The sequence below is a fragment of the Sebastes umbrosus genome, chromosome 10, assembly GCF_015220745.1.
Source record: "Sebastes umbrosus isolate fSebUmb1 chromosome 10, fSebUmb1.pri, whole genome shotgun sequence".
Lineage (NCBI taxonomy): Eukaryota > Metazoa > Chordata > Actinopteri > Perciformes > Sebastidae > Sebastes > Sebastes umbrosus.
The window spans coordinates 23,497,376-23,509,735 of NC_051278.1; the positions used below are offsets into that span (position 1 = coordinate 23,497,376).

The 12,360-nt window shown below is 40.6% G+C and overlaps 1 protein-coding gene across 10 annotated transcripts in view; it reads right to left on the reverse strand.

The window, feature by feature from the left end:
• Positions 1-12,360, reverse strand: part of LOC119495340 (protocadherin-15-like) — a 306,048-nt gene that overhangs the window by 140,412 nt on the left and 153,276 nt on the right. For all 10 annotated transcript variants that reach the window (XR_005208451.1, XR_005208452.1, XM_037781707.1 and 7 more), the window contains 3 exons: positions 10,020-10,190; positions 2,448-2,556; positions 2,186-2,298 (listed from right to left, as the gene is read on the reverse strand). Coding sequence is in view for 8 of the 10 variants with exons in the window: in XM_037781707.1 (XP_037637635.1) it covers positions 2,186-2,298; positions 2,448-2,556; positions 10,020-10,190 (393 nt within the window). In the remaining 2 variants the exon portion in view is untranslated. The remainder of the gene's footprint in view (positions 1-2,185; positions 2,299-2,447; positions 2,557-10,019; positions 10,191-12,360) is intronic.

Genomic DNA, 12,360 nt, shown 5'->3' on the forward strand with positions numbered 1-12,360 from the left:
ACTTTTGAAGAAAAACAGATGTGTTTTCTAAAATACACTTTGAGATTCTGCAGCTCATTCCACTGTTAGCTTTTATTTTTTTCATCTCCTACAGCATTCGCTATGTAAACCACATACTGTGCTGCATCAGAGCACTCTCAAGATACCCATGTCTAATTCTCACTTTCCTGCCCCTTGGAGTCCTTGAGCAACGGTTCCTCCCCCTCTCTATGACCCAGGTAGATAAGGCTCCTACAGTACACACATCTCTCTAGCCATCTCGGTGTTTTCCTGCTACCCCCCCTTTGAACAGTCCCCCTTCCGCAAGCCATGCACTATCCTCCCAGAGACATGCAAAATGCCTCTCATACAATCCATCTCCCCCTCGCCTTCTTCCTCTTGTGGAAATCAGCTCTTCCTCTCATCTCTTTCCTCCCCAGCCATCCCGGTAAACAGCAGGTTACACGGCGCTCGGAGGTGTCTGGAGGTTAGTGATGGGTGGATGGAAAGTTCATCTGCACTGCTGCTCTGCACCAGCAGCGCCGAGGCATTCCCTGACTTTGCTCTAAATTAAGATTCATGAGAGTGCAGCAGCCTATCCTCCTGCTAAGTCCATAAATCATAACATCTCTTTCACACACACCCCCCCACCGCCCACCCCCCAATCTCCAAAGCAGCTAAAGATAAGGTTAATGGCCTTCAGGACTGAGGTTATCTAGGTGGAGAAGGTGTGCTTAAGTTACCGAGATACGAGTTAAACTTCATGTGGCACAAGCACATTAAAAATATGAGTACAGAATTGAGATGTTTCATTTGCTTACCTAATGCGGAGGCAGCAGGATAATCAATATTTTACCTGAGGCTGAAACCTGATAAAAGCAATTAAGCTCCATCTGTTTCGGTAAATGCTGGGCTCATACATATTTTGGCCAATGGATTTCCATGACTTTTCAATGGTTTTAAACCAATTTTCATTTTGCGATTTTGGTCTATATTAACCCTCTGAGACCAACAATAGATCCATTTTTATTTTTTTTTTAGGCGGTACAGGGGTCTTTAAGGGTAGATAGCAGGTCAACAGTATATGTCACATAGAAGTGGTGTACATCATCTGAAAGCTGGGAACCTGAAGATTCATTTGAGATGCAGCTTTGCACTGTGTCAAGTTCTTTTAGTCATAAATCAGAAATAAAATAAATCATGACAATGTATAAGGGCTTAGAACATTATGATAGAAGTATACGATGATCGACACAAATCGACGTGATACGATGATACTGGCTCTATTACGTCTCATACGTTGTTGCAGCATCTGGTGTTGAATTGAACATTTTTTTTACCACTTGAGAATCAATAAAAATGATCAATAATCCCTCCAAAATACCACATTAAGTCACCAAGACCTTGAGGAACACCATAGAAAAAGCCATGCTGTGATTTGGTATCAAAAACTTTTGACATTTGGAGATTTCTGCAACAATTGCATTTTTCGGCAATTGGATGGCGAGCATGTCTGTTGTGGAAACTGCTCATAAACCCTCTTATTGTCAATCTACCGAGGAAAGCCATCCATCCTCTGAATGCTATAGGTCTCTAGGTTGTGGTTGTAAAGTTTCATGAGGCTGTGATTATTCTAGAGGTCACCACAGGTCATTTTATACAGTGAGGTAAAATTAAAAAAAATGGTCTCACTAAAATGGAATGGCTGCTATGTGGACTAACATCGTCACACATAAATACAATTGGGCTCATTGGACCCACAAGAGTCTCAGCTTTACAGTCATACACAGTTTATGCAATTCCAAGACCGTTAAGGAACCCCAATATGCAGAAATATTGAAAACTACCATTTTTAGAATAAGCGGAAATAACACATTTATAATGCATGCTAAAAACTGCATGTTTTCTTCCCAAACTGCATGTGATTATCATAAAGTGGGCATGTCTGTAAAGGGGAGACTCGTGGGTACCCATAGAACCCATTTTCATCTACATATCTTGAGGTCAGAGGTCAAGGGACCCCTTTGAAAATGACCATACCAGTTTTCAATCACAAAAATTTAGCCCAACTTTGTAGCGTTGTTTATCCTAGTATGATATGACACCAATGGATACCTTGTTTTTCTAGTTTCAAATGATACCAGTATCTTCACTCTAGCATTAGGACTGAGCCCGCCACAGCCTCTTAATAATTTCTCTTGTTTACCTTGATGATGAGCGTGAACCTTTGATACAAGTCCCTGCTGATAGGCTGCAGAACACGCAGCTCTGCAGTAGTTCTGTTCAAGGAGAAATACTCCGGATACGTGCTTGGATGACCTGCAGTAAAGAATGAGAACATTCACAGATTTGGATTCAGTGCACTTTATGATAACATCAAGAGCATTCAGAAGTCAAGTCGTGGCATGCCGACCGAGCCGAAGAACTTTAAAGGTGTGAAATCAATCAAAGGCGTGTGATAAACCTACCAACAAGGATGTAGTAAAGAATGCTTGGTCTGTCTGACGGGGGCTGTATGTTTCTGTCCATGTCCACGGCCCGGATTATAGGGGTCACATTCAGCGGGTTCAGTTTGCTCTGCAACAAGGAAGGGGAGGGGGAGTCAGTCAACAACACAGCAAGGCAATCAGATGCAAATCTGTTTGTTTTCCGTTGACTGTGTACAGTAGTTGTAGCCCATAGTTGCACACATAATGTCTCCTAAAGTAACTTTGAGATCGTCATTATGCAGAGACAAGAATTTCAGTGTCTTATGAAACGTAAACCTCTTAGAAAGGATATCACCAGCCCTGGAAAACATAGTGTGTGCTATATATCAAGATTTTGGCTGCTGTACAATCTTATGTGACGTGTTGTATATCACTTGCAAACTGTGCTCCTCCAGATAAAAACAGCTCTATAGAGAAACTGCCATGGACTCTCTTCCTGGCCCATTAAACTGTTTTCAGGTTTTACAGGGGGATGAAAGGAGCTGCTGCGATTGGGCATTCCTGAAGACTCAATATAGAGTGCTGCAGGAATGAGTCCTAAAACCCGGAAATGAGTTAGCATTTTGGCACTTTCGGTTCCCTCGTTTCAAAGTCAATAGGTTTTTTGAATGGTTAAATGCCTCAAATCAAGGTCTGTGATTAATACAAGTTTAAGAGATTTTAATGATTTGTTCTATGATATAAAATATGACAGCAAATATCCAACTCATAAATTTTGAAGCTTTTACGGGTCTTAAAAAAGACGGTTGCGAACAAGTGGATAAATGAGACTACTAAACGTCATCACGCCGACTCTGCCTTCACACATCAAAACTCATAAACGTGGTGTTTGTGAAGATTATCTTGCTGAACAAAAGAATCATGAACGTTTGTTTGCCACAGAGCTTATTTTCTGCAATAATCCCCAAGGGAACCAGGGTGATGCTAACTTCCTGGTTGGCATCATCCCTGCAGCACACTATTAAGGCCCTGACACACCAAGCCGACAGTCGGCCCTCGGACAGTTTGGGGCTATCGGTGAGCGTCTGTCGGCCTAGTTTTTGCATGACGAAGGTTTTTCGGCCGATTCAGCATGTTGACTCAGCGGCGGAGCCTGTTGGTGAATAAAATCACTCTAATTAACTGTCAGCTTAAGCAAACCAGTGCATGAGAAGAGAAACGGACGTGAAAGCCAACGAGTAAGTCAAGAGAGCAAACCCAGAAGGCTCTTTTTCATCTTCTGCTCATCTGATCGTTCCAATACACGGATATTTTCACAACAACATGACCATCTAGAATGAAGCTAAGTGGTGGGTGAGAGTGGCGTGAAAATGGTTGGCAAACGCCGTTTAATGTACGTATCATAACAACGGCTTGTATATCCGCAGTCCACAGCCTTCCAGTTTCCCTTTTTTGAATACAGACTACTGCCACCTGCTGGTAGGGAGAGTTATTTCATCTCACGCAGGCGCAGAACGTATGTGCTAACTGGCTGTAGCCTTTGCGGTGTGTTCAAGTGCAACTTGTCAGCCAAGACAAAGGCAACGTGAGGCGACGCAACAGTCGGCCTTCATCATCACTAGTTCCTTGATGCCGGCTCGGTGCATCTGGGCCTTTAGGATTTGTAAAAGAAACAAAAAGAATATTTCTGGTATCCAATTAAAAAAACAAATTCCTGTTGTAGGCCAGTGTCTTAACATAAGGCATAATCCAGCACACTGGCCAATTATAAGGATATCTAATTAATAAGCCAGTGCTATTAGATCTATTTCTCATCCGCATGCTTCTAAATGTGCCTAATAGAGCTGCACATCAAGGATAATCTGTTTGTGGTGCTGTAGGCTACTTTTTCCTGCTCATGCATACTCAGACATCATCAGCACTAATTGCTCAGCTCTACTTCTACACTTTTGCACCAACATATGGCTAAGTGGGAATATGTTTAGCGCATCACATTTCAGAATACCGCTCCGCATGCAAAATGCCTCCATATGGCTGATACAGTATGTATGCTAAGAGGCCTTTGCTAAACTTCCTTAGCATAGACAGACACATGGCCAACAGCTCTCTGGCAGGAAGACTCCCTCCCTGAGGGGGGAATATTTATATCCCTCAGCTCTAGAGTAATCCTTACACCCCTCCCTAACCAGCCCTCTCGCTTTTTACAATGTCTGGAGGTGCGCTAAATCAAATCCCCCTAGCTCTGCACAATGATGATTAGCTATAATACCCTCCTCCAGCAGTCATTATCCAGAGGACTCCAGAGCCCACATTATATCCCCCCAGGGCAAAAAATAAATACAGATCAACTTAATAATGCCTGTCTAGCCATTGTGATTAATTACAATACACTCATCAATTACGAGAAGACAAATCTCCCCGTGGACAGATATGTTAGCATAATGGTTACACTGCAGAATGGAGAAAAATCTGACACCAGCAGAAAAAAAAACTGACTGAAAATTGCAAAGCTAATGTAGGCCATTCCTAAAACAGTTATGAAATTAAACTGCACACTGTTTAAGGAAAGTGAAAGAAGGAGAAGAGGAGGCAAATGTTATGAATCAGACTTAATACACTGGCAATATTTTTTTAAAAACTTTAAATGTATAGAGGAGACATCCTATTGAGGGTAATGTAACCATATACATACAGTGAAGGGAAATGTAACAAAAGTGTAACATCAGATTTTTTTATGTTTTTGAAATAGATTTTTTTAATGCCAGAATCTATATATTTGCTTCATTTAAGTCTATGCGGAGGAGAAGGAAGTTACTGCTTTTATTGTTGTAGTCTGAGTAACGTGACGTCATATCCGTTCCGTATCCGTCAACCAAAACAAGCCACAGCCAGAAATGTTTTTATTCTTCTGATTTTTGGTTTGCTGGAAGTTTTTTTTTTATATATATAAGTACTGATATATTTGACTTCAGGACATCTTTCACACATTTTACTGTATTGATTTAGATATTTTTCAAAGTACAAGTCCATAGAAGTGTATGATTCAACTTTTTCCCATGGTTTAGTGTTAAAAAAGTGAACAATAAATGCAATAAATCATAATATCGAATCACAATACTTGTAGAATCGCAATACATATCGAATCGGCACCCAAATATAGTATCAAATCGGGAGATAGGTGTATCGTCCGATCCCTACTATTGGCATGAAGCTTTGATAGGATGAAACTATAGGTAGACAATTAATCGGTGCCGATAGGATGATGTACAAACTATCGTTACCGGCGGAACTAGGCTCTGATAGTGGCCAACGGCTGGGTAGGCGCCGCCAGTCACGCGGGGACGTACATCACTGTTTTGCATGGAGGCTCCATACACAAAATCAAGGTAGCGGGGGAGATAAAAAGTTATCGCTCGAATATACACCGATCAGCCATAACATTTGGACAGCATGGGCACACTGACTGGTCTGCGGCTACGCAGCCCCATACGCAACAAACTGCAATGCACTGTGTGTTCTGACACCTTTCTATCGGAACCAGCATTAACTTTTTCAGCAATATGAGCTACAGTAGCTCTTCTACTGGATCGGACAACACGGGGCAGCCTTCGCTCCCCTCGTGCATCACTAAGCCTCGGGTCTAACCCTATCGCCGGTTCACCGGTTTTCCTTCCTTGTACCACTTATGGTAGGTCCAGACCACTGCAGACCGGAAACATCCCACAAGAGCTGCAGTTTTGGAGATGCTCTGACTCAGTCGTCTAGCCATCACAATTTGGCTGGCCCATTTTTTTCCAACACAAAGTTCAAAATTAAAAATGTTCACTTGCTGCCTAATATATCCCACCCACAGCCCGGTGCCATTGTAACGAGATAGTCCATGTTATTCACTTCACCTGTCAGTGGTCTTAATGTTATGGCTGATCGGTGTATAATGCAACACTATCAGCTCTTTTTCCCAGATACAAGACAGACAGGGAGGGAGGAAAATAAATCATTCACTGTTACTTTAACTTATTTGGTGTTCTCTCTTCCAAATAATCCAGCCACGTAAACATCCATTCATGAAATGAAATCGTACACTTTAGGATCCACTTTACCTCAGGAATATAAACAAACATTAATGGTTTGCAAAGAGTGGCATTCAACAATGTACGAGACGCCCAACAGAATAATCCTGGTCAGTCATACTGTAAGCCACAGCACGGCGCATCACCCATTGTAGATAAATAGAACATTTTCCAATGATATAATCCACCAAATCACACTTCAGTATATTCTCTTGCATATTATTAAATTCTGAGTGACAAAATTGCAAAAGTAGCCGACTAAGCTGCTGCAGAAATGTATCGGCCAATTGATCGTCTATTGTCTTTTCCCTGTTCTAAATTATCGTTACTATATCGGCTTTTAAAAATCCACTATCGGTCGACCTCTAGAGGAAACCGTGCAGCAGAGAGACGGAGAGAAAGGCCAACATTTTCTCACACTAATGAAAAAGCTTTGGTTTGTGCAGCCGGTGCTCCCAGGTCCTGCATACTTAGCAGTCTGCAAACCTTTTATCATAAATTATACATTACATGGGCAAACTCTGAATGGAAAGTCTGGACAAACAACTGTGATGCACTATGGCAGCTCCCTTTCAACCACAGCTACAGATGCAGACACACATGCATCAGATGCACATACATGTATGTATAGTCTTTTGATTTTGCTTTGAGACATTTGATTTTCTCAACCAACCTAAACAGCTTCTGTTGTGTTATTATTGCAGGCTTCTGTGTTATTTAATCTCTCTCTCTCTCTCTCTCTCTCTCTATCTCTCTCTTTTTCTCACTCTCTCTCAGTTCAATTCAATTCAATTCAATTCAATTCAATTCAATGTATTCGAAACATGTCAACCAAGTAACCCATATTTGATTCAGTCTTTTCCCAATATTGCTTCAGAGCAGAATTCTCAGCTGTGTGTACCCTATAAGTTCACCACGCTTCACTTGGTAGTGCTAATGAAACAATAAATTTGTTTGCCAAGCTACAACTAACAAGAACAACGAAAGAGCTTGGCACTTATTTGCAAAGCAATTCCACATATTAGAAAAACTGCAATGCCCTGACATTACAGTGAAACTTTTACATTAACAACATGTACTGCATAAAACTGAGAGAACATAATTGCAGGTCTACAAATAAGTCTTTTATTCGATCAAGAGCTAAAACAAAGACAAGGACATTCACACATTTCGCAACTCTGGTGCGGTTGGTTTGTGAATGCAGTAATCGTACTCTGATGCAGACTAAAAAATCTATTTTCAAGCAAACCAAAATGCAGAACGCCTGTGCGGGCATTTGTTGAGATGGACAAAGGTAAATGATTTACATGAGTGGGAGAGAACAGACTTGGACTTCTGCAGAAGTCAAAGGTTTGCTTGACATCTGGACCGAAGAGAACATACAGAATATGCTAAATAAATTTAAATAGTGGTATTTAGCCTATGAAATCATTTGAGATAAACTGGAGAAGGGATTCATGCTCACAGTAGATCAGTGCCGAGTCAAAGTGCAAAAAACTTTGATAGCAATATATCAAAGTCCACAATTTCCTGCATAGAAGTGGCAGCTCTCAAGACAAAAAAGATAAATTTCTATGGCCCTTTGATTTCCGCAATGCGGAAAACAAGAAAGAAATTGCAGAATCTGATGCTAAAAATGGAATTAGGTGTAAAACACGGAATATCGTGGAATTTGCCGAAATGTGGATGCAATTTATGAAAATCAGGGTTTTCTCTGCCATTATAAGCATTTTTTCACAGCACCTAAGCCAATTTAATAGAAAAACTATGCGGCTATGTTTTGGTTTCATTTAAGGGAACGCTGCTTCTCTCCTCTGCTCTCTGTGTCGTGTTTCACTGAGGGCTCAGCTCAGCTCCGACAGGTCCTCTCAGACGAGTAGTTCACACTACACGTCTTTGGGCCTGATTTTCCACTCGCCAACAGTATTTGGAGCTTTCCATCAAAAGCCCTAGCAGGCTTAATGTGTGACCTGTCGGGGAGCTACAGCCATCGAGAGTGCAAGACACGGGTTGAGGGGAAACCTGGGGGAGGGGTCACCTGTTAGTCATCCAAAAAAAATAAGAGAAATTTGACACTAACAGCTACATTTTGAGCACTTTATTTTTTAAAAGATGGAATGTTTTGTTTTATATCTGTATTGAAGCACTTTCATTGATAAAAAAATAAATAAGTTGTGTTACATCAAATTCATTGATATTCATTAAATTTTGAATATTTTCTTAAGAATTGTTGACATTTTTTTGTGATGACAAGATGTGCTTAAATCCTAAAACACAGAATTCAGAACAGAATCTGGAAAAAATAAAACGTATTTCATAAGACCCTAAAGTCGTCCCTTTTTTTATTTATACTCTATTTTGTGCATTGTGAAACCCAACCAGACTAAATGGCAAACAATCAAAAAGCATGAATTTCACTCTGATCCGGACTGGCCAAACGGACTATGGCTTGTGAAAGCACCCTAATTCATACCTCTTATACTGTGTCTTTGGACGGTGGGAGGGAACTGGAGGAGGACCCACATGATGATGCAGAAAACATGCAAACTCTCAAACCCTCCTGGTTTGAAAACACCACAATGCCAACCTCAATCTAGACCAGTCCGGTAAATCTAATCAAATCAAATCCAAACTACTCCGGTCCAATCCAATTCAATTCAATGCAGCTCAATCCAGTCCACTCTAGTCTAGTCTAGACTGCTGATGAGGACTGTGTCATACCCCTCAAACTCCTCAAACAAGCGAGCAAGTTGACCTTAAGTTGAGATTGTTTTGTCATCTGCTGTTTCCAAAGCCAACAATAAACAGTCAAAATCAACCTATATGAGAAGTCCAGAGCTGCTCTGAATTATGGAAAGTGTACACATCTATCAGACTTATGAAGATCATGTGATATGATCAAAACCTCCAAAACATTACTAAACTGAGCTTGAGGTGAGATTGTTTGGTTTAGTCTAGTCTAGTCCAATACAAAAACTCAGCACAGTCCAATTCAGTTCAGATCTTTTCATGCATAGAAATACACAGTGGATATAGATTTCTACAGACATAGATAAAGTGTTTATAAATGTACATATAATTTCTCTTTATCTCATCTCCCTCTGTATTTTTCTTGCTTGTATGAATTCCTGTAGTGTTTGGCAGTCATCCCAGGTCAGCTCAGCCTTCAGCTCTAATTGCTGGTCCAACAGACCAGAAAATGCCCCTGGAATTACCATGCTGAGACACAACAGCGAAGCTTACTGTGCCTCGAGGTGTGGAGGCAAAAACAAGGTGTAAGCGGACAATTAGGCTAGTTAACAGGTCTGGCATAGTTTAACATTTAGCAGGGATGTACAGTACAGTGTGCAGCACAAAATGTATCACACATCTGAATCACACGGCACAATGAACATGCACACACAGGATGACAGGAGATAAAAACACAACCCTAGGTGCATGAAGAAACAAATATGCACATAGTATTAACAGGAGGAATCTTGTTAACATGACCTTGTGGAACAGCAGCGTGTTCACAGTTGCCTGTCTACCTGGTTCTTACCGGTTCAGTGAATTCAGGGATAGCAACACGGTAGGTGAGGGGGTTGCAGTCGCGGGTGTTGTTCACCAAAATGCAAGGCAGGAACATGGGGCCCAGGTCGTCTCCGTCCAGAACGTCCACAGTCAGGGTCGTGGTAGCCGTTCGTCTGTTGGGGGGGTACGGAGCGCGGTCCTGGAGGACGAACAAATGATTTCAATTTCAATCTTCAAAGTCCCAGGCGAGTCGTTACTTCGTGCACTGGGGCTACATACTGCTCGAGCTAAAATCAATAGAACATGTTAAAACCATGACAGATCTCTGCGGCTGTTCTTCAGCATATATAACAGTGGTGGCCGTTATGGAAGCTCACAGTCCTGCTTTAATTCGGTTATTAATCTTCCATTTTTTTTTGGCTGCAGGAAAGCGTACTGGAACACATTTTCTTCTGCTTTAAGTAGAACATTATTAAACTAAGTTGAACAGAGCAAAAAATTTATCTTATTAAATAAAACTAATATTGACAAACTGCAGTTGAAAAAAGATAATTAAACTTGTGAAAATACACAATTTAAAAATAAGTTGTTGGAGCATTTTGATACAAAACATCCAAACAAACAGATTTGTTTACTACAGTATTAATTATTGTCTTTTTTAAAGCATAATGTTAGATTAAGTTGGCTGCTTGATTTGCTTTATGTTTTGCTACATAATAAATAAATCCATATCCTTGGCAGAGAGCTTGTCAACTATTACTCAGGTACTAGTACTCCCATATGTCTATGTATTTGTATGGAAGAGATGATATGATGCAAACAGTAAGCCCATCATCAGAGCACTTCAAACCAGATTGAGCAGTACGGCTCTTTTACATTCCACTTAATCTTTTCTTATTAAGCAAATGATTCTTGGCAATAAAGCGTGTCTTTTCAGCAGCTATCCTTAAAGGTCCCCCCTTGTGGTACTGTTGCTTCCCAGAGTGGTACCCTGAGAAGTGAGCAGCACGGCACTTCAAAGATCTGCGCTGTTAGTGTAATTGAACTCTTGACACAAGCAGCAGAGAGTTCTAGTAAATACCATGTCTTCCTTTCTTTCTTTCTTTCTCTACTCTGACGTCCTCTTGCAAGAGAAAAGAAAAAAAAAATATCCCTGGAGGACCTCTTGCCAGAGTAAAGGGTTGAGTCTTTTGCTCCCTCATGCAGGAAATGGAGACAATAGGAGATGGGTTAACTGATAAATGCTTATCTGTTCTGCAGTACGTCCATTTGATAGTATAGAGCAGTCATTCCCAAAGCCTGGGTCGGGACCCACAGGAGATTTTATTAGGGTCGCCAAACAAATTTAACTCTGGTTAACTGTGCAAATGTATTAATTGGTCTCATTTTTAAAGTATTTAACATGTATATGTTTTCAATAACACATGCATAAAACAAAGTTGTGATTTATAAATTCAAGATAATATAAGTTGATGGTCAGGAACATTCATTTACGAACAAATTCGCTTTTCTCACGATTTATAGATAAGGCCTATTGTGAATTGGGTCACGATGGTTTGGGAAACACTGGTATAGAGCGCTCCGGGGATGACATATTTTTGTAGGCCAACTAGGAAGTTAGCATCGCCCTGGTTCCCTCAACAAAAAGCCATTTTCCATTGGGTTTAATAATAATTAAAATCTCTTAAGCATGAGTTAACCACAGATCTTATTTCAGGCATCAAACTAAAAGCCCATTAAAAAAAAACATTGACGTCGGGGGAACCGGAAGTGTTAAAATGCTAACTCATTTCCAGGTTTTAGGACTCATTTCTGCAGCACTCCTCAGAGTGTAATATTAGACCACTGCATAGGGTAAGTGATTATTTAATCAGTGATCGGGAAGTGATTATAACAATTATGAGAACTGTTGCTTGTTTTTTGTTTTGTAAAGAAAGGTTCTGTATATTGAGACGCTCAGCTTTCAAACAAAAAGGCTCTGAAGCATCCAACACTGTTGATGTAGGAATGGGGAACTCTTAAATCCCAGTCTGGGTGTTTCTCTTAATGAAGTCAAATTCTTGGCCAGTGGCTTTGCGGTAGCTCTTGGTCAAAAGACTTTTACTGCCTAATGTCTTAGGGTAAGGACTAGAGAAAGAGCATAAAACCGCCTTCATCATAACTCATACTGACATCATTGGGATTACTTGTTTTACAATATTTTCACAGCCATGTTGCCCCGTGAGAGTGTGAAGGAAAAGTCCCGCCCTCAAGTAAAATCCATAATTACGCATCCGTGAATTAATTTGGATATGCAAATACTGCTCTGGTATATACAGACTACAGACAGTTATCTCAAAGACAGCTTCAATCGCTTTTAATGAAAAAAA